Source organism: Triticum aestivum, chromosome 2A (assembly GCF_018294505.1).
Source record: "Triticum aestivum cultivar Chinese Spring chromosome 2A, IWGSC CS RefSeq v2.1, whole genome shotgun sequence".
NCBI classification, from domain to species: Eukaryota; Viridiplantae; Streptophyta; class Magnoliopsida; order Poales; family Poaceae; genus Triticum; species Triticum aestivum.
Genome location: NC_057797.1, coordinates 142,809,565 through 142,832,415, shown reverse-complemented (window position 1 = coordinate 142,832,415; position 22,851 = coordinate 142,809,565). Strand labels below are relative to the sequence as shown.

Below are 22,851 nucleotides of genomic sequence, written 5' to 3'. Positions count from 1 at the left end.
TATATACCCCTCCACCCACTCTTCATTCGTGGAGAGAGCCATCAGAACATACCTACACTTCCAATACACATTTTCTGAGAGAGAACCACCTACACTTGTGTTGAGGTCAAGATATTCCATTCCAACCATATGAATCTTGATCTCTAGCCTTCCCCAAGTTGCTTTCCACTCAAATCTTCTTTCCACCAAATCCAAATCCTGTGAGAGAGAGTTGAGTGTTGGGGAGACTATCATTTGAAGCACAAGAGCAAGGAGTTCATCATCAACACACCATTTGTTACTTCTTGGAGAGTGGTGTCTCCTAGATTGGCTAGGTGTCACTTGGGAGCCTCCAACAAGATTGTGGAGTTGAACCAAGGAGTTTGTAAGGGCAAGGAGATCGCCTACTTCGTGAAGATCTACCGCTAGTGAGGCAAGTCCTTCGTGGGCGACGGACGTGATGGAATAGACAAGGTTGCTTCTTCGTGGACCCTTCGTGGGTGGAGCCCTCCATGGACTCGCGCAATCGTTACCCTCCGTGGGTTGAAGTCTCCATCAACGTGGATGTACGATAGCACCACCTATCGGAACCACGACAAAAACATCCGTGTCTCCAATTGCGTTTGAATACTCCAAACCCTTCTCTTTACATTTTGCAAGTTGCATGCTTTACTTTCCGCTGCTCATATACTCATTGCATGCTTGCTTGATATGTATTGTGTTTGTTAAACTTGTGCTTAAACTCCACTTAAACTTAAGAATATTAAAAACCGCAACTTTTGACACTTAGTGTCTAATCACCCCCCTATAGACACCTCTTCTCGATCCTTTCACCTCGTCATGTCCGTGATCACATCCGGGACACCGAACAACCTTCGGTACATCAAAACACAAAAACCCTAGATCGTCACCGAACTTTAAGCGTGCGGACCCTACGGGTTCGAGAACTATGTATACATGACCAAGACACGTCTCCGGTCAATAACCAATAGCGGAACCTGGATGCTCATATTGGCTCCTACATATTCTACGAAGATCTTTATCGGTCAGACCACATAACAGTATACGTTGTTCCCTTTGTCATCGGTATGTTACTTGCCAGAGATTCGATCGTCGGTATCTCAATACCTAGTTCAATCTCGTTACCGGCAAGTCTCTTTACTCGTTCCGTAATACATCATCCCGCAACTAACTTATTAGTTGCAATGCTTGCAAGGCTTGAGTGATGTGCATTACCGAGAGGGCCCAGAGATACCTCTCCGACAATCGGAGTGACAAATCCTAATCCCGAAATACGCCAACCCGACAAATACCTCCGGAGACACCTGTAGAGCACCTTTACAATCACCCAGTTACGTTGTGACGTTTGGTACCACACAAAATGTTCCTCCGGTAAACGGGAGTTGCATAATCTCATAGTCATAGGAACATATATAAGTTATGAAGAAAGCAATAGCAACAAACTAAACGATCAAGTGCTATGCTAACGGAATGGGTCATGTCAATCACATCATTCTCTAATGATGTGATCTTGTTAATCAAATGACAACTCATGTCTATGGCTAGGAAACTTAACCATCTTTGATTCAACGAGCTAGTCAAGTAGATGCATACTAGTGACATACTGTTTGTCTACGTATTCACACATGTATTATGTTTCCGGTTAATACAATTCTAGCATGAATAATAAACATTTATCATGATATAAGGAAATAAAAAATAACTTTATTATTGCCTCTAGGGCATATTTCCTTCACTAACATATTAATCCAGTGCATAATGTCAGTTGCTATTTTCTACTTGTTTTTTGTTTTCCAGAAAATCAGTAACAAATGGAGTCCAAACGCTACGATTTTTTTGAGAATTTCTTCTGAACATAAGAGACCCTAGAAGGTTCGGGAGGAGACCAGAGAACGAACGAGGAGACGACAAGGCAACAGGGCGCACCCAGGGGGTGCGCTATTGCCTTGTGGGCCCTCGAGGCTTCGTTTGACCTAATTCCCCTTCTATAATTCTCAAACATTGAGAAACCCCCAGGGAGCCACCCGAAATACTTTTTCCGCTACTTCAAGCTTCTGTTCTTCTGCAATCCCATCTAGAGGTCTTTTTCGGTACTCTGCCAGAGGTGGAATCGGTCACGGAGGGCTTCTACATCATCCTTGCCACCTTTCGATGATGCGTGAGTAGTTCACCACAGACCTACGGGTCCATAGCTAGTAGCTAGATGGCTTCTTCTTTCTCTTTGATCTTCAATACAATGTTCTACTCGATCTTCTTGGAGTTTTATCCGATGTAATCTTCTTCTTTTTTGCGGTGTGTTTGTTGGGATCCGATGACTTATGAGTTTATGATCAAATTATTCATTAAAAGTAATTGCGTCTTTTCTAAACTTTATTATGCATGATTGTCATAGCTTTGTATTTCACTACAATCTATCCGCTTGGTTTGGCCAACTAGATTGATTTATCTTCAGTGGGAGAGGTGTTTTGTAATGGGTTCAATCTTGCAGTGCTCTACATCCTAGTGACACAAGGGGACAAGACACGTATTTGTATTTTTTTCATTAAGGGTAAAACAACGAGGTTTATTCATATTGATTGGGTTTACTTTGTCTACATCATGTCATCTTGCTTAAGGCGTTACTCCATTTTTTATGAACTTAATACTATAGATGCATGTTGGATAGCGGCCGATTGGTGGAGTAATAGTAGTAGATGCAGGCAAGAGTCGGTCTACTTGTCTCGAACGTGATGCATATATACATGATCATTGCTGTGAATACATCCTAATTATGTGCTTTTCTATCAATTGCCCAACAGTAATTTGTTCACCCACCTTATGTTCTGTGTTCGAGAGAGAAGCCTCTAGTGAAAACTATGGCCCCCGGGTCTACTTTTATCATATTATAAAAACTAAAATTCCTTTGCTGCAATTTATTTAACTTTATTTTATTTTGCAATATCTATCTATCTATAAAAGATTTAAGTCTTGCAAGTAACGACTTCAAGGGGATTGGCAACCATGTTATCCACGTTGGGTGCAAGTATTTGCTTTTGTATGTGTATGTGTTGTTCACGAGGCTTTGCATGATTCTCCTATTGGCTCGATAAACCTTGGTTCTCATTGAGGGAGACACTTATCTCTACTGTACTGCATCTGCTCTTCTCTTCGGGGAAAATCCCAACGCAACTCACAAGTAGTAGGAAGAATTTCTGGCGCCGTTGCCGGGGAGACATCATCAAATTCTTGTAAAGTTCCTACATACAAATTATCATTTACTTGCTCTACTTTTTATTTGCCTAGTCATGTCATCACACCAAAACAGAAAGTAAAAGTAAAGACATATGGATCCTCATTCACTTGCTAATCTTTTCAAACTTGCTGCATGTTGCAAACCAATAGCTAAAAATGAAGAAGTGATAAAAGAAAATATTATTGGGATACATCTATTGAATGAAAAGCATGATTTCAATTCCGTTAGTGTAAATCCTATTAATGTCAATTGTGCTAACGATCATGATTGGCGTGATAATTATGATGTTTCTTGAGATCTTGAGAATTCCGAGCCTCGTAATGAATCTTTTATTGAGATAAAATTTGCAATACTATTAAAAATGGGTTTGGAAGAGCGTAAATTTTAGGTAATAATGATCCCACTACTTTGGAGAATTATTAATCTTGTGAATTTTCTGATAAAGTGAGTTTGGAGAGGTCATGACTTTAGTTGATGTTAATCCCACTATTTTGGATGATGATAAAACTTTTATGCATGTGGATCGTGAAGAGAAAATTTTATATGATAGCTATATTGTTGAATTTGATTATGATCCTACAAGTAATTATTATGAGAGAGGAAAATATTGTTGTAGAAATTTTCATGTTACTAAATTACCTCTCGTTATGTTATTAATTTGTTTGCTTATAAAATACCTATGCATAGACAATATGTTAGACTTAGGTCCTGTTTGTTTGAGCTTCAGGAACCAAATTTAGCTTTGTCAGCGAAGCTAAATCTGAAATCTGAAACAAACAGTTATTTCAAATAAGCTTTACCTGTCAGAATCGGGGCTCCGGGGACCCAAGAGGTTCGAACTCTAGGGTGCACTTGTTCCAACCGCCCTGCTCTACCCTCTCAACCCCACGGCGACGCTGCAGCGAGCACGAGCTAGGAAAGAAGAACAATGGACACTGAAGTTACCCAGGTTCGGGCCACCTTACAGTGTAAAAACCTACTCCTACTTGTGGTTGGATTGCCTCACGAAGGAGAATGAGAGTAGAATGGTGTGGCTCTAGCCGCCAAAGTGAATCGATCGAACCTTTGGTGAGATAAAAACAGACATTGCGAAGGTGGGAATTGCCTGAGCGCATGCTTTTATCAATAATTCCTTTCCCACCTTCATGAGAATCTTTTGTTTCCACCCTTGAATGTGTTGCCATATTCGATCTTTCAAATACGCGAATACTTTCATTCGGGACTTCCCAACATACACCGGCAGCCCCAGATATCGTTTATTCCAAGTCTCCCTTATCAGCCCTAGTCGGTCCATCATGCGTCTTTTGTTCACTCCTTTGGTGTTTTTACTAAACATAATCATTGACTTTTCCACATTGATAGTTTGCTCTGGGCATTCCTCGTACAAATTAAGAATATCTTGCAGATGAAGTGCACTATCTTCTAAGATCGAGAAGAATTAACGAGTCATTAGCAAAGAATAGATGATTAAAGCTCGGTGCATCACAACACACTTTTACTCCCTCCAGCACACCTCCTTGTTTAGCGCTATTCAGCAGGCTCGAAAAAGTTTCCGCACAAAAATAGAAACAAATACGGTAATATAGAATCTCCTTGCCTCAAACTTCTCCTTGGAACAATCTCCTCTGTCAAAGTATCAATGAATCTGAACCGGAATTTTGCTATTGTACAATACTTCATGATTAAACTTATCCAAGACTCGTAAACCCCAACTTCTTCATCATTGCTTCGAGAAAATGTCACTCAGCCTTGTCATAGGCCTTGCTCATATCCATATTTTTTATCAGTATACCCAACAGCCCCTAACCTTTTATTCTGCATAAAGTGTGTGACTTCATAAGCGAGCAAAATATTATCTGTGATTAGCTCTGATTTGGGGCAATGGTCTCCGGTAGGATTAGCAAAATATTAGTCTTCAATAGATGATATAGACGTAAAAATAACTAACTTTTGCACCTCCGAAGCCCCAAAACTCTTCTCCAACAGATGATAATGTAGATGTAAAAAAATCACATCTCCACCTCCTAGAGATGTAAACTATAACACCCCGTGGTGCTTTTTTTTTGCATCTCCACCTGCAGGAGTTGTAAAAACGCAACCACACGCCAATTGCCCAACTGTCGTTTATTTCACTTCCACGCGACCAGTCGCTACCAGCCGACCACTGCCCGGGCCACGGCCAACTCCGACGACCCCGCCATTGGTCTGCCCACCCCGCCGCGCCGCCGTAGTCGCTGAGGAGCCACCGATTGGATCCCATCCCACCGCACTTCCGCCGCCGCGACACTTGCCCATTGCACCACGCCACCGCCGCCCCAGTGCCAAATCTGGCCTCTCCACCACCCCTGCTGCCGGTTCCGCTGCTACTCTGTCGCCGCCCTCCTCCAAATCGACCGAATTGTCGCTTCTTCGCCGAATCGCCGCCGCATGATTTGAGCTCGCCCCTCTCTCCCGCCGAATTCAAGCCGCACACTTGCCTCCACGTCGCCGCCACTTTTCCGCTGCCAGACTCAACCTTCTTGCGCCGCACGACCGTCTCCCCGTCGCCCCTCCACGACCAATCCGCCGCTCGATACACAGCCACACCGCCCGCCATTCAAGCTTCGCCCGCCGCATTCGACCTTTAAATTTGCATCTTTTATTGGAGATGCAAAGGCACTTTTTGAAGATGTAAATTTTTACATATCTTGTTTTACATCTTTAAATTTGCATTTTTTATTGGAGATGCTCTTAGATACTAGTACTATTTATAGACTACATTTACATTTAGATGCTCTTAGAGAAGAGAAGAAAGAAAAATAGAGGTTTCAAGATGATTATTCGTTTCCTTATTTCTCACGTACACGAACCCAAACCTAGCAACCTAACGGCGAAGCTCTCGAGCTCTCGGCGGCCATGGAGATCGGCGACGACGACTGCCCTCCCCTCGCTGTCGAGCTCCCGCCGCAGACGGCCTCTCCTCCGTTTCCCGCTTCCTCCTCCGCCTCCGCCTCCGCGCCGGTCGGCGTCACCGTCATCACCGGCTACCTCGGCGCCGGCAAGTCCACGGTGAGATTCCTCTGCGTGCCTTAACCCCGCTTCCCTCCCCGTCCGCTGCACCATCCATCCACTGTTTCTGTATAAAGTAGGCGCGAGATATCCTGGTGCTGCATATACGACCAAAGACAAATCGCCAGCTACTACCGACTCCTTACTGACAAGGATGCCTCTAATTTTACCAAAATTGAATCGTAGTTTAAGCCTGTATTTGTGTCCTATGACTATGAGGAATCACTGGCATGAACTGTAGCACTGTTCTTTGTGTTTTCTGTCAGCACTCAAGTGTCATCTCCAATTAATGTCATCATGTTGATACTTTAGGCTGTATATCACCTTTTTTCCCCCTTTCTTCACAATTGTGCTCTATAATTTCCTAGTCATTTTATTAGTTGAGCTAGTTGGGACCCCATGGGTTAACAGTCACTCGCCGTGCTTAAAAATTTCAGTTAGTCAACTACATTTTGAGTGGACAACATGGGAAAAGAATAGCAGTAATACTGAATGAGTTCGGAGAGGAAATTGGAGTAGAAAGAGCAATGATCAATGAGGGGCAAGGTGGTGCCGTTGTTGAGGAGTGGGTGGAGCTAGCAAATGGATGCGTTTGTTGCACTGTAAAACACAGCCTGGTTCAAGCACTTGAGCAACTTGTGCAGACTAAGGAGAGGTAAGAGACACATTTTCCTATCTAGTATCTTGAATGGGTACTTAACATACAACATAGGACTCGACTGTAGATATGTACAATACTATCATTACTCGATTGTTCTATGGTTATTTGTTGCTTGTGATGTTTTGAGTCACCAAAATTGTCTACCTATATATGCTGACTTCGTGTTGACATTCTGTTTTTACCTCAGAAAGTTATGTTGGGGGGAAGGGGGGGGGGGGGGCAATTTCCAGACTCGGTGTTGAAGCTCTGTTTTTACCTCAAGTCAAATTATGTGTATCCTGCTTATTCCTTCAAAGGGGCCATTTTTTCTGTTGCTAAATTTGTCTGCTTTCCTATTCTAGTTCTACATGAAGTGCTAGAATTAGTTTAGTGCTTCTTATTCTAAAAATAAGTTCAACGCTTCTTTAATTCAATGCACTGGTCTGTTCCGCTGTATATTTATATTTAGAAATGTTTCAGAGCTCATGCTCTTCCATTGACTTCCATTCAATGTTGGATTTGATAGTAATGCACTCCCCTAACCTGTCAGACTCACTACATCTGCTGCAGAATGGATCATATATTATTGGAGACAACTGGTTTGGCTGATCCTGCACCACTTGTCTCCATTCTCTGGCTGGACGATCAATTGGAGTCATCAATCAGACTAGATTCTATCATTACGGTTAGTTTAGTTCGCTTTCTATTGTTATGTGATGTCTTTTTGTTGCCACAGTTTCCTATAATTAGTTTGTAATAGGAAGAAAACACATGCTGCAGTGCAGTTTCTCATTTAAGCTTGTCATTCTGCTAATATCTTACAAGTTCAGATAAATGCTTATTTCTCTGGCAATTGCTCTTCGGACCAGAATTTATAACATGAGATCACATTTCACTGTTTCCTGCTCAACATGTTACTGTATATGCTCAGGTTATTGATGCAAAAAACTTCAGGCGGCAAATTGATGAACACACGAACTCTTCCTCATTTCCTGAAGCATTTCACCAAATCGCGTTTGCGGTAATTTACTGTTTTTGGCACCAATCTCTCATTCACACATTCTTTTTGGGGTCTTGCTTCTTGAATCCAAGATTCTTGTATTGATCCCTATGGGCTGATGCAGTTAAAACTTCTCTTGTTCGTGATAATTATCCAAACGAATATAACAGAGTGTCAATTCTTGTGTAACAGGATGTTGTGATATTAAACAAAATTGATTTAGTAAAAGACGATCTCGAGGATTTGGAAAGGCAAATTCATGATGTCAATGCGCTTGTTACAGTGGTGCGGTCTGTGCGGTGCCAGGTTGACTTAAATACAATATTTGATCGACAGGCATATGGTGTGAAGGTAAATAAACTACTGAAGTCTGATTTGGTCACTACCTTTTGGTGCTTCTCCGACTTACTTTGTTTTTCCTCCCCTAGAATTCATCACAACTACAGGAGCTTCTGGAGTACAGTAAATCAGCACCACCTAATAGTCGCCATGATAACAGTATTTCCACTTTGTGCATTTATGAACAGGATCCAGTTTGCTTGGCTAAGGTACTTTATTTCCTTGAATGAGATGTGTCAGTGATGTCTATGTTCTTAGGGTAGCTTTATAACACATTATTGCAAGCAGTTATAAACAACTGAATAGAGTATTTAATTCATTCATCCGTGCACTTAGAATTGGAGTCCGGAAGGACATCTGTTTTACATATTTGCCTTATGCATTTTGCTTTACAGGTGGAATCATGGCTTGAAGATCTTCTTTGGGAGAAGAAATCCAACATGGATATATATCGTTGCAAAGGGATTTTGAATATCCATGATTCAAACCAACTTCATACATTACAGGTTTTTATGACATATTACAAGGCATCTGAAAGAACTACTCTCTCCGTCCCGAATTAGATGACTCAGATTTGTCTAGATACGGATGTATCTAGACAAGTTTTAGTGTTTGATACATCCGTATCTACACTAATCTAAGTCAACTAATTTGGGACAGAGGTTGTACATGATAAGCTAGAACTGTTGACGAAATTTTCTACCCAGTCCTCTGCAATACAAAGTTACCAAAGTATGCCTTCTTTGTTGAATAGATTGTCATTACTGAAGTCTGTTTTTGCCCTTATGCAGGCAGTGAGGGAAGTCTATGAGGTTGTGCCGGCTCGAGAATGGTCGGAGACACAATCTCGCATGAACAAGATAGTTTTCATAGGTATAATCTTAAAATATGATAGTTGATCATCCATTACTTTCAAGTTACAAGTCCAGTCCTGAATCTTTCCATGCCTATTTTGCTACAGGCCGTGATTTGGATATCAGTATCCTCCAAGATTCATTTAGTCGCTGCAAGCACTAATTCTCTAATGATTTGCATGCCACCTTGTAAGTCATTCACCTATGTCCTCCGTTTTGACGATTCTTGTTCACGTTTTCTGTTTTGGGGAACACCTTGTAAGCGGGTATGTATGGTTTTGCTGTTTGAGGCTTTTGCGCTGCTTATCATCATGAGTTGCTGCTTGCAAACAGGCATGGTGTTTGTACTTCGTTCACATAATCCCGTAATTCTGCCCTATCGGCGTTTAGCATTTTAACTGTGTCCTCTGTGCTCTCAGGCACCTCTGTCACTGAATACTTCATGGACGCTCACACGGCCTGGACTGGGATTAGGTTGTTCTCGTATGGTTCCCCGAAGTTACATTCTGTTGAACGATCTTCAGTAGAGGCGAAGCAGTTTGCAGTGCCGAGACCAAGAGACGACTTCAATTGCTGCTGTGAGGCTATGTGCCATGGGAGCACCTCCCTGATACACTAGAAAGGCATTGTGCTGAGCATTTGTAAATGTTCAGTATAGCGAATGCAACCGTGTTAGGGTTTTGCAGAGGGAAAATGTATCCAATCGTAAGAGGATGTGATCTGAACATGGTGCAGAAAGACCTAAATTGAAATGAACGGAAGATGCCTCTGGAACTTTTTGGTTATTTTTTTGGGGTGATTTTGGTTCTATCCAAGCTGATGGTTGCGTGCATCGGTTGATGCAGACAGGGGCATCCTGGAGACCTTACTTGAGCCGTAGCTTGCTTCCATGATTCGTCGCCTCTTGTGCTGCTGTCATTTAGTAATTGCTATTTCGAGCTTAATTCTGAGACTAATTACGTCAATTCCGAGCAACTTCGAGCTTACACTAACATGCTGCATGACGCGTAGGTGAACCGAGATAGGATGATAATCCCAGGCTTATAAATTGAATACAACACTATCTTTTTTGGACAAAGAATACAACACTATCTTAGTGTTAGTATTAGTATTTGGGTCGTAGAATACTATACGGTGAACACCATGTGAGTACGGAGAGTTCATTTTTTTATAAAACCATAGAAATTATATGACACAACTATACTACTACAAATATCCTCGAAAATCCATCTTAACTCAAAGCAGACCATTTTCATATTTAATCCATCTTTAACTCAAAGCAAGCCATTTCTGAAACTCATATTTACTACTCCCGCACATGTGGTTCATAGTGAAATATCATAAAGACTTATATTTAGGAACAGAAAGAGTACTTCCGTATCAAATGTACTCCCTCCGTCCCATAACCCTACTAGTTTACAGAAATAATCTATGGGGCTTCGGCGCATCTACAACTTCACGATTTCATCCCAGGATCACTAGTGTCCCAGAAGGAGAGGAATTTTTTTTTCCTGAAAAAAGGAAGAAGAAGGGCAGTGACGAAACAGCCCTTCGGAAGGTCCACAGCGCACAAGAGCTCGGGCTTCCTCTTCTGTTTCCCATTCCGCCTACTCCCCCGCCCACCCGATCTCAGCCGCCGTCCCCCACCCCGCCACTCCCCGAGCCCCCACTAAAACCCTAGCCCGCCGCAATGGCAGCGGCGGCGGCCGCCACCTCCCTCCTCCTCCGCCGCCACCGCAGGGGCCCGGCGCCCCTGCCCCTCCTCCTCCGCGCCGCGATCTCCTCCACCCGCGCGCTGCCGCAGCAGCCCGAGCTCTCCCCGCTCCCGCCCCCACCCCCGGCCCACGCCCAGGCCGACCCCCCCTCCCCGCTCCCCCCGAACCCCACCGCCGGCATCCCCTTCTACGGCGACAACTGGCGCAACCCGGCCGCCTCTGGCCCGGCCTCGCTCCTCCCCGCCGTCGTCGCCTTCCCCGACCGCCACCGCGCGGCCGCCTTCTCCGCCGCCCGCAGCGCCGCCGACCTCAAGCAGACCTTCGCCGCCTGGATGACGGAGCAGCACTGGGAGGACATGAAGCAGCTCTTCGAGCTCTGGGTCCGCTCCCTCGACGCCGCCACCGGCAAGCCCAACCGCCCCGACGTCGACCTCTTCAACCACTACCTCCGCGCCAACCTCATGTCCGGCGCCCTGCCGCACGAGATGCTCGACCTCGCCGACCAGATGCGCGAGTTCGACCTCGCGCCCAACACCGCCTCCTACAACCTCGTCCTCAAGACCATGGTCAAGGCCCGCGAGGTCGAAGGGGCCGAGAAAATCGTCGAACGGTGAGTTCTCCTCTTTCTGCCTGTCTGCGACTCAACTGCTCTAGTGTACTCTAGGTAGTTAACAAACTCGTAGCATATCCTAAGTTATTGTCAACATATGGATTGCTTAGTTATCTCTTGTTACACAAGAATACGTTTGTTTTAAAATTGTACTATTGTGGAACCTCAACCCAATCTACAAACAAATCATCTTCTGTCTGGTATTAGCATGGTAGGGTGATCTGATGCTAGTCGCAAAGGTCATATATTCGTTGTGCTCAAGCGCAAGCCCATTCTCATTTTCCTTTTTCTATGGATGTGCTGACATACAACTTTGATCCATGGTACGTTTGAGATTTGCTTCACCGACAGACTAGATTTGTAACTACTTTTGTCATCAAAATATGTAGACTATCGAGTTTTCCTGCAGAGGGTTACTGTTAATACAATTCTGGTTAACTGCTTAGCTTTGATTTTTCCGGTCGAGATAGCTTATCTTTGGTTTTTCCCTACATGGTTAGCATGGCAGTAGCTTATGCTCTCATTTGTACCAAATGTGTTATTTCGAGGCCATCATAAATTTTTGTGACTCGCTGCTGCAATAAAGTCGGCTTTCAGAATGATCGTCTATCACTCTATCTGTTGAAATCAGGATGCTGCAAACAGGAATTGTGCCAGATGATGAATCCTACAATTTGGTTGTAGATCTGCTTCTTAGACACAACCGTGCTGACTCAGCCTTCAAATATTTGGAATTGATGCTTAAATCAGGCTACGCGGTATCTTCACTTGTATTTGCTGAGTATGTCCGAGTATGTGTTAAATCTGGGAGTTTGGACACATTGGCATCAATCATAGAGAAGTGCAAGGTACTTATTCTAAACAACAGTTCATTCATTGCTTGTATGCTATTTAGGAATTTGATATTACAGTTGACCTCATTCCTTAGATGTTTGTGAGTTACACTGATGGCCTCTGACATTCATACTTTTGGCATGCTTGTCAAGTAAAAATCATTTGTCTGCCATATTTATGACCGTGCAATTTGGTTTATTTCAGGCAACAGAGAAGAACAAACTCTTGTGTCCACAATGGGCCTGGTGCATTGACATAGCAGAAGCTGCTTTTGAAGCTAACAATAGCAAGCTAGCCATGTTTGGTTTGGAATTTCTTGCGAGATGGATTGCACATGGCGAGGGTTCTAAACCCCCTATTCACCGTTCAGTCGATGAAGGTTTAGTACTCTCAGCTTTCAGTGCTGCTGGTAGAACCTGCAGCAGTGACCTCTTGAACGCTGCTTGGTCAATATTACGCAAGTCCTTGCGCCAGAAAAGGGCACCCATGCCAGAGACTTATCTTGCGAAGATTTATGCTCATTCATCAATTGGTCAACTCCAACGAGCTTTTGGCACTCTTCGTGAATTTGAAAATGCCTATAGGAACTTTGAGGGTATCGATAAAGAGCTCTTCTCACCATTTACTTCATTGCAACCACTTGTTGTTGCTTGCTGCAAGGATGGCTTCACCACATTGGACTCGGTAGATCCGCTTACACTTGCTATTCATGATACAATGAGTCTTCTTTCAAGAAAAAGCATCTACCATATAATTCCGTCGGCGACATGATTGCATCCATTCTATATGCTGTGACATCGCTTGAATGCTCCCTTTTTTATAAAAAAATTATGCCAGTTTCTTCTCTACTGTTATTTTCACTTGGTCAGCATTACTACTGTAATATTTGTGGGAAATTGTGCGTTGGCTCTCCACTGGCAATAATCTCTCATGGCTTTCTGTACCTTAATTCCATTCTGCTAGCATTACATTATTTCTTGAATGACTTGGCTTGCATTCGTACATAACTGCGACTCACTTGCTTACTTAGACTTGGAAGATACTTGTTGTACAACGTCTACATGGTTAGCCAGACTTCATTTGTTCATGACATGCTTACAACTGCATGATCTTTGTCAATTGGACTTCATAATCTGGAATAAGCATTTTATTGGCCTGCTATGTCTTTTTGTTTTCGAAGTATGATTGAATGCTCTAACCTATAGGCTACCATTTGCAGGTTTATGTTCAATTAGAGAATCTGAGTTCCGCGGATCCACCATACAGATCTGTTGCTGCTCTTAACTGTGTTATACTAGGCTGTGCAAATATTTGGGACATTGAGCGAGCATACGAAACTTTTGAGGCAATGAAAGAAAAGTTTGGGCTTACGCCTGACATACATTCGTACAATGCCCTGTTGCATGCATTCGGGAAGCTAAAAAAGGTATCATTATTGTTGGCCATATTTCCTTTGTTTCTTATGTCTCTTCAAAGTACCTGTTTGGCAGCTACTCCCTCCGTTCCGAATTACTTGTCGCAGGTATGGATGTATCTAGATGTATTTTAGTTCTAGATACATCCATTTCTGCGACAAGTAATTTGGAACGGAGGGAGTAGATAACAAAATCCCTTTTAATGTGTTCCCCTTTGTGTTTCACAGACAGAGGAAGCTAGTAATGTATTCCAGCATTTAGTAAGCCTTGAGGATGTTAAGCCAAATGCAACAACATACTCCCTGCTTGTTGATGCGCATCTTGTCAACCGAGATCCAAAAGCTGCTCTTGCTGTTCTTGACGAAATGGTCAGTTGAACTGAACCCGCCCTTTATACATTCCTTATGTACGGTTCCCTCAAACCAACATTTTGTTCAGGTTGATGTGGGCTTCACTCCTTCAAAGGAGACTCTTAAGAAGGTCCGAAGACGCTGCTCCCGTGAATCAGACTTCGACAGCGACGAGAAGCTGCAGTCCCTGTGTAAACGGTTGAACTTGCGGATGGGCGGTGAGGCCCGTAGGGAGTTGCTGTATAACATCGAATACAGTGCCGAGTACTGAAGCAGTGAGTACTGGGCAACCTTCCCTGATTTCAACATCTACCTGTTATCAGTACCTCAGCCGCAGTCATTTTTACTGATTATGCCTTGTTTGCTGATTTTGTTTCTTCCAGTTTGATTTTGATGATGCCGGTGTTCTTTCAATCAAGTAGGCACGTGTAGTGTTTGCCGGTACTCGAAGAGCACAGAGGCTGTAGTCTGTAAATTATACTTTGTAACAGTTTTCCTAATCATTCTTCAGTATCCCAGGCTTCCTTTTTTCGCTGGAGAGACAGGATGAGATTTTATTTGTTAGGATTTCAGAATAAGGTCCTAATACATTTGTTTCTTTGCTCAACGCGCTATCTTCCACAGTCAGAGGATGGATGTAACGTTAGTTCATCATAATGTTATCCTTCTGCATGGCTCTTGTATTGTTTTTGATCACACAGGTCGTGTCAATTCTGCTTGACTCTAGATTTACGTAATGTGCAGTGCACGACGTACTTATGGTTTGTTTGCTGTAGGATTATCAGCGCAATACTGCTTTTCTAGATGCTCTGATTATCAAGATTACCGTTGATCGTCAAACTTTTGATTGATGAACGCAATGGAGTCATTCCCGATGGCTCAAGAGCATTACCTTGGCATGTAAGCGTATATTGCCTCTGCTACCGAGCGGACCGAACCAGATTATGAGAAATTTTGGGAAAATGACTAAGGGGCTACTCGTGTTACATTGAACAGTCCAAAAGAGTGATCCCAACCACAATTTTCACTGAAAACCTACAGAGCAGAGGCCGGCAAGCTTAACGGAGGTACACGGCGACCACAGCAGGCAAAAGAGAGCTTCGAACGCGTCCACCCCCTGAAAACAACAAGGGGGAGTATCACACCATGTAGGATTCGCTGTGCACAAAGTGCAACAACGTACACATAACAGCTAACAATACAAATTTGCATAGGAGGTGTGGTGTTTCTTTTCTGGTTTGATACAACGCTGTTGCGAAATTTCGAGATGATCCACCCAAACGTCTGCATCTTTTCACAAGATAGCAGAGACCGAGCTACCCAGATATACAGATTATACAGGCCAGTTGGTAGCCCACAAAGGATACCCAATAATACTGCAAACATCTTGATTCATTGCACAAGAAACAAAGAGGTAGTTCTTCCAAATTTTTGAACAAAAATAGAATTATCCCATCAATATCCAGAACCTATGATTAACTAGAACAAGTCCTCAAACCATGCCTAAAAAAAACACTTATACCAAGACTAATCTTTTTTGGTGAATACGCATTGTTGCGTATCATTTCATTGACAGAAGGAGTCAATAGTAGAAAACAGGGTTTTAGTCACAGGGCAATATTCACATTAGTCCTGGTTAAGTCACGAACCGGGACTAATGTAAGCATTGGTACCGGTTCATGCGGCTAAGGCATTAGTCCCGGTTCACCTGAGACCAGTGGCGGATTCAGGCCCCAGGCAGCCAGGGCCTCGGCCTGGGGCGTGGCTGGCTAGCACTTCGTTGGCTATAGGTATAGCTATAGTAATTTTTACTGTTTGACACTGTACATGCATAGTTTGCCTGGGGCGTCACTTTAACCTGGGACCGCTACTGCCTGAGACCTTTAGTCCCGGTTGGAGACACGAACCGGGACTAAAGGGTGCGATGCCCTTTAGTCCCGGTTTGTGTCTCAAACTGGGACTAAAGGTCCCATTTTCAAACTCTACACCCCCCCCCCCCCCCCCCCGATGGATCATCTTTTTTGTTTTGGAAAAATCAAAAGAAAATGATAAAAACTTCAAAAAAATAAAATCCTTCGAGAGGTAGTTATATTACTACATCTACTAATTAGGAAAATTTAAAAACTTAAATTTGGACATGTTTTGCAAAAAATGTAGGGAAAATGTAAAACGGCTATAACTTTTGCATACGATGTCGGAAAAAAACATATAATATATCAAAATGTTCAGAACGAAAATCCGCTTCTGATTTTGACAGCCTATGGCTTGTTTGCAAATTTTTAGAATCCTCAAATTCTAAAAGGAAAAAAAGTTATGCTCAAATTTCAGTTTTTTTTGTATTTTTGTTAAATCTGGTCAAACTACTTATTCAAGAAGTATTAGTGTTATTAAATAATTATTCAAGAATATTAGTGTTACTAAATAATTATTCAAGAATATTAGTGTTACTAAATAATTATTTTAGTTTTTTTGAATTTTTGTCAAATCTGGTCAAATTGTGGTCTAACTATGGTCAAATTACTTATTCAAGAAATATTAGTGTTACTAAATAATTATTTTGGTTTTTTTTGAATTTTGGTCAAATCTGGTTAAACTGTGGTCAAACTATTTATTCAAGAAATATTAGTGTTACTAAATAATTATTGTTTTGTACAATAATAGTTTCAAACTCAAACAGTAAAATGTGTGACTTCATGCTCAAGCTAAACTCCCGAGGGTTAATAGGATTGACATCTTATTATTGTTAGGAAAACAACAAATGCAGACTTAAACGAAGGAGAATAGAACCCGAAAGTTAAGCGTGCTCGAGCTGGAGTAGTGAGAGGGATGGGTGACCGTTCGGGAAGTTAGATGATTTGGAATAATGAGGGGTGATTAGAGATTAGAGGTTAAATTGAGCAGTGATGAGGGGTGCGTGATTAGAGATTATATTATAAAATAATTCAGAAATTTGAAAATCGAGAAATTTTTTCAAAAAAAACCTTTAGTCCCGGTTGATGTTACCAACCGGGACTAAAGGTGGAGCTCTAGCCAGCGGCCACGTGGAGGGCCTTTAGTCCCGGTTCGTGTAAGAACCGGGACTAAAGGGGGGGGGGGCTTTAGTAATGACCTTTTAGTCCTGGTTCGAAAATCGGGACTAAAGGCCCTTATGAACCGGGACTAATGACCCTTTTTCTACTAGTGAGTTGAAAGAGTAAAATGAAGGAAATATGCCCTAGAGGCAATAATAAAGTTATTATTTATTTCCTTATATCATGATAAATGTTTATTATTCATGCTAGAATTGTATTAACCGGAAACATAATACATGTGTGAATACATAGACAAACAGAGTGTCACTAGTATGCCTCTACTTGACTAGCTCGTTAATCAAAGATGGTTATGTTTCCTAACCATGAACAAAGAGTTGTTATTTGATCAACGAGGTCACATCATTAGTTGAATGATCTGATTGACATGACCCATTCCATTAGCTTAGCACCCGATCGTTTAGTATGTTGCTATTGCTTTCTTCATAACTTATACATGTTCCTATGACTATGAGATTATGCAACTCTCGTTTACCGGAGGAACACTTTGGGTACTACCAAACGTCACAACGTAACTGGGTGATTATAAAGGAGTACTACAGGTGTCTCCAAAGGTAGATGTTGGGTTGGCGTATTTCGAGATTAGGTTTGTCACTTCGATTGTCGGAGAGGTATCTCTGGGCCCTCTCGGTAATGCACATCACATAAGCCTTGCAAGCATTACAACTAATATGTTAGTTGTGAGATGATGTATTACGGAACGAGTAAAGAGACTTGGCGGTAACGAGATTGAACTAGGTATTGGATACCGATGATCAAATCTCAGGCAAGTAACATACCGATGACAAAAGGAACAATGTATGTTGTTATGCAGTCTGACCGATAAAGATCTTCGTAGAATATGTAGGAGCCAATATGGGCATCCAGGTCCCGCTATTGGTTATTGACCGGAGACGTGTCTTGGTCATGTCTACATTGTTCTCGAACCGTAGGGTCTGCACGCTTAACGTTACGATGACAGTTATTTTGAGTTTATGCATTTTGATGTACCGAAGTTAGTTCGGAGTCCTGGATATGATCACGGACATGACGAGGAGTCTCGAAATGGTCGAGACATAAAGATTGATATATTGGATGACTATATTCGGACACCGGAAGTGTTCCGGATGAATTTCGGATAAAACCGGAGCACCGGGGGGTTACCGGAACCCCCCGGGGGTTAATGGGCCTTATGGGCCTAATGTGGAGAAGAGGAAGGGGCTGCCAGGGCAGGCCGCGTGCCCCCTCTCCCCCTAGTCCGAATTGGACAAGGAGGGAGGGGCGGCGCCCCCCCTTTCCTATTCTCCCTCCACCTCTCCTAGTTGGACAAGGAACGGGGAGGGGAGTCCTACTCCCGGTAGGAGTAGGACTCCTCCTGCGCCCTCCTCTAGGCCGGCGCACCACCCCCCCTTGGATCCTTTATATATGGAGGCAAGGGGGCACCCTAGGACACACAAGTTGATCCTTGAGATCATTCCTTAGCCGTGCGCGGTGCCCCCTGCCACCATATTCCACCTCGATCATATTGTAGCGGTGCTTAGGCGAAGCCCTGCGACGGTAGAACATCAAGATCGTCACCACGCCGTCGTGCTGACGAAACTCCTCCCTGACGCTTTGCTGGATCGGAGCCCGGGGATCGTCATCGAGCTGTATGTGTGCTAAGAACTCGGAGGTGCCGGAGTAACAGTGCTTGGATCGGTCGGATCGGGAAGACGTACGACTACTTCCTCTACGTTGCGTCAACGCTTCCGCAATCGGTCTGCGTGGGTACGTAGACAACACTCTCCCCTCTCGTTGCTGTGCATCATCATGATCTTGCGTGTGCGTAGGAATTTTTTTGAAATTACTAAGTTCCCCAACAGTGGCATCCGAGCCTAGGTTTTATATGTTGATGTTATATGCATGAGTAGAACACAAGTGAGTTGTGGGCGATATAAGTCATACTGCCTACCAGCATGTCATACTTTGGTTCAGCGGTATTGTTGGACGAGACGACCCGGACCAACATTACGCGTACGCTTACGCGAGACCGGTTCCCCCGACGTGCTTTGCACATAGGTGGCTTGCGGGCGACTGTCTCTCCAACTTTAGTTGAACCGAGTATGGCTACGCCCGGTCCTTGCGAAGGTTAAAACGGAGTCAAATTGACAAACTATCGTTGTGGTTTTGATGCGTAGGTGAGATTGGTTCTTGCTTAAGCCCGTAGCAGCCACGTAAAACTTGCAACAACAAAGTAGAGGACGTCTAACTTGTTTTTGCAGGGCATGTTGTGATGTGATATGGTCAAGGCATGATGATGAATTTTATTGTATGAGATGATCATGTTTTGTAACCGAGTTATCGGCAACTGGCAGGAGCCATATGGTTGTCGCTTTATTGTATGCAATGCAATCGCGATGTAATGCTTTACTTTATCACTAAGCGGTAGCGATAGTCGTGGAAGCATAAGATTGGCGAGACGACAACGATGCTACGATGGAGATCAAGGTGTCGCGCCGGTGACGATGGTGATCATGACGGTGCTTCGGAGATGGAGATCACAGGCACAAGATGATGATGGCCATATCATATCACTTATATTGATTGCATCTGATGTTTATCTTTATGCATCTTATCTTGCTTTGATTGACGGTAGCATTATAAGATGATCTCTCACTAAATTATCAAGAAGTGTTCTCCCTGAGTATGCACCGTTGCCAAAGTTCGTTGTGCCCAGACACCACGTGATGATCAGGTGTGATAAGCTCTACGTCCATCTACAATGGGTGCAAGCCAGTTTTTGCACACGCAGAATACTCAGGTTAAACTTGACGAGCCTAGCATATGCAAATATGGCCTCGGAACACGGAGACCGAAAGGTCGAGCGTGAATCATATAGTAGATATGATCAACATAACGATGTTCACCATTGAAAACTACTCCATCTCACGTGATGATCGGTTATGGTTTAGTTGATTTGGATCACGTGATCACTTAGAGGATTAGAGGGATGTCTATCTAAGTGGGAGTTCTTTAAATTTGATTAATTGAACTTAAATTTATCATGAACTTAGTCCCTGATAGTATCTTGCTTGTTTATGTTGGTTGTAGATAGATGGCTCGTGCTGTTGTTCCGTTGAATTTTAATGCGTTCCTTGAGAAAGCAAAGTTGAAAGATGATGGTAGCAATTACACGGACTGGGTCTGTAACTTGAGGATTATCCTCATTGCTGCTCAGAAGAATTACGTCCTGGAAGCACCGCTGGGTGCCAGGCCTGCTGCTGGAGCAACACCAGATGTTATGAACGTCTGGCAGAGCAAAGCTGATGACTACTCGATAGTTCAGTGTGCCATGCTTTACGACTTAGAATCGGGACTTCAACGACGTTTTGAACGTCATGGAGCATATGAGATGTTCCAGGAGTTGAAGTTAATATTTCAAGCAAATGCCCGGATTGAGAGATATGAAGTCTCCAATAAGTTCTATAGCTGCAAGATGGAGGAGAACAGTTCTGTCAGTGAGCATATACTCAAAATGTCTGGGTATAATAATCACTTGATTCAATTGGGAGTTAATCTTCCAGATGATTGCGTCATTGACAGAATTCTCCAATCACTGCCACCAAGCTACAAGAGCTTCGTGATGAACTATAATATGCAAGGGATGAATAAGACTATTCCCGAGCTCTTCGCAATGCTGAAAGCCGCGGAGGTAGAAATCAAGAAGGAGCATCAAGTGTTGATGGTCAACAAGACCACTAGTTTCAAGAAAAAGGGCAAAGGGAAGAAGAAGGGGAACTTCAAAAAGAACGACAAGCAAGTTGCTGCTCAGGAGAAGAAACCCAAGTCTGGACCTAAGCCTGAAACTGAGTGCTTCTACTGCAAGCAGACTGGTCACTGGAAGCGGAACTGCCCCAAGTATTTGGCGGATAAGAAGAATGGCAAGGTGAACAAAGGTATATGTGATATACATGTTATTGATGTGTACCTTACTAGAACTCGTAGTAGCACCTGGGTATTTGATACTGGTTCAGTTGCTAATATTTGCAACTCGAAACAGGGACTACGGATTAAGCGAACACTGGCAAAGGACGAGGTGACGATGCGCGTGGGAAACGGTTCCAAAGTCGATGTGATCGCGGTCGACACGCTACCTCTACATCTACCTTCGGGATTAATATTAGACCTAAATAATTGTTATTTGGTGCCAGCGTTGAGCATGAACATTATATCTGGATCTTGTTTGATGCGAGACGGTTATTCATTTAAATCAGAGAATAATGGTTGTTCTATTTATATGAGTAATATCTTTTATGGTCATGCACCTTTGAAGAGTGGTCTATTTTTGATGAATCTCGATAGTAGTAACACACATATTCATAATGTTGAAGCCAAAAGATGCAAAGTTGATAATGATAGTGCAACTTATTTGTGGCACTGCCGTTTAGGTCATATCGGTATAAAGCGCATGAAGAAACTCCATACTGATGGACTTTTGGAACCACTTGATTATGAATCACTTGGTACTTGCGAACCGTGCCTCATGGGCAAGATGACTAAAACACCGTTCTCCGGTACTATGGAGAGAGCAACAGATTTGTTAGAAATCATACATACCGATGTATGTGGTCCAATGAATATTGAGGCTCGTGGCGGATATCGTTATTTTCTCACCTTCACAGATGACTTAAGCAGATATGGGTATATCTACTTAATGAAACATAAGTCTGAAACATTTGAAAAGTTCAAAGAATTTCAGAGTGAAGTTGAAAATCATCGTAACAAGAAAATAAAGTTTCTACGATCTGATCGTGGAGGAGAATATTTGAGTTACGAGTTTGGTGTACATTTGAAACAATGCGGAATAGTTTCGCAACTCACGCCACCCGGAACACCACAACGTAATGGTGTGTCCGAACATCATAATCGTACTTTACTAGATATGGTGCGGTCTATGATGTCTCTTACTGATTTACCGCTATCGTTTTGGGGTTATGCTTTAGAGACGGCCGCATTCACGTTAAATAGGGCACCATCAAAATCCGTTGAGACGACGCCTTATGAACTATGGTTTGGCAAGAAACCAAAGTTGTCGTTTCTTAAAGTTTGGGGCTGCGATGCTTATGTGAAAAAGCTTCAACCTGATAAGCTCGAGCCCAAATCGGAGAAATGTGTCTTCATAGGATACCCAAAGGAGACTGTTGGGTACACCTTCTATCACAGATCCGAAGGCAAGACATTCGTTGCTAAGAATGGATCCTTTCTAGAGAAGGAGTTTCTATCGAAAGAAGTGAGTGGGAGGAAAGTAGAACTTGACGAGGTAACTGTACCTGCTCCCTTATTGGAAAGTAGTACATCACAGAAAACTGTTTCTGCGACACCTATACCAATTAGTGAGGAAGCTAATGATGATGATCATGAAACTTCAGGACAAGATACTACTGAACCTCATAGATCAACCAGAGCGAGATCCGCACCAGAGTGGTACGGTAATCCTGTTCTGGAAATCATGCTGCTAGATCATGATGAACCTACGAACTATGAAGAAGCGATGGTGAGCCCAGATTCCGCAAAATGACTTGAAGCCATGAAATCTGAGATGGGATCCATGTATGAGAACAAAGTATGGACTTTGGTTGACTTGCCCGATGATCGGCAAGCAATTGAGAATAAATGGATCTTCAAGAAGAAGACTGACGATGATGGTAATGTTACTGTCTACAAAGCTCGACTTGTCGCAAAAGGTTTTCGACAAGTTCAAGGGGTT

General features: G+C 43.0%; 2 protein-coding genes across 2 annotated transcripts; both read left to right on the top strand.

The window, feature by feature from the left end:
* The first annotated feature begins 6,011 nt into the window (after nt 1–6,011).
* LOC123188042 (COBW domain-containing protein 1) lies at nt 6,012–9,898 on the top strand. The gene is made up of 10 exons (XM_044600069.1): nt 6,012–6,280; nt 6,718–6,935; nt 7,491–7,605; nt 7,852–7,941; nt 8,113–8,271; nt 8,349–8,468; nt 8,655–8,765; nt 9,051–9,132; nt 9,221–9,302; nt 9,533–9,898. Exons 1-9 carry the CDS (start codon nt 6,128–6,130, stop codon nt 9,274–9,276), a joined length of 1,104 nt encoding a protein of 367 aa, XP_044456004.1. The 5' UTR covers nt 6,012–6,127; the 3' UTR covers nt 9,277–9,302; nt 9,533–9,898.
* An 852-nt stretch (nt 9,899–10,750) lies between these two features.
* Nucleotides 10,751–14,733, top strand: LOC123188041 (pentatricopeptide repeat-containing protein At1g26460, mitochondrial). The gene is made up of 7 exons (XM_044600068.1): nt 10,751–11,438; nt 12,070–12,286; nt 12,477–12,956; nt 13,492–13,698; nt 13,915–14,055; nt 14,126–14,312; nt 14,421–14,733. Exons 1-6 carry the CDS (start codon nt 10,804–10,806, stop codon nt 14,306–14,308), a joined length of 1,863 nt encoding a protein of 620 aa, XP_044456003.1. The 5' UTR covers nt 10,751–10,803; the 3' UTR covers nt 14,309–14,312; nt 14,421–14,733.
* Nucleotides 14,734–22,851: the final 8,118 nt, after the last annotated feature.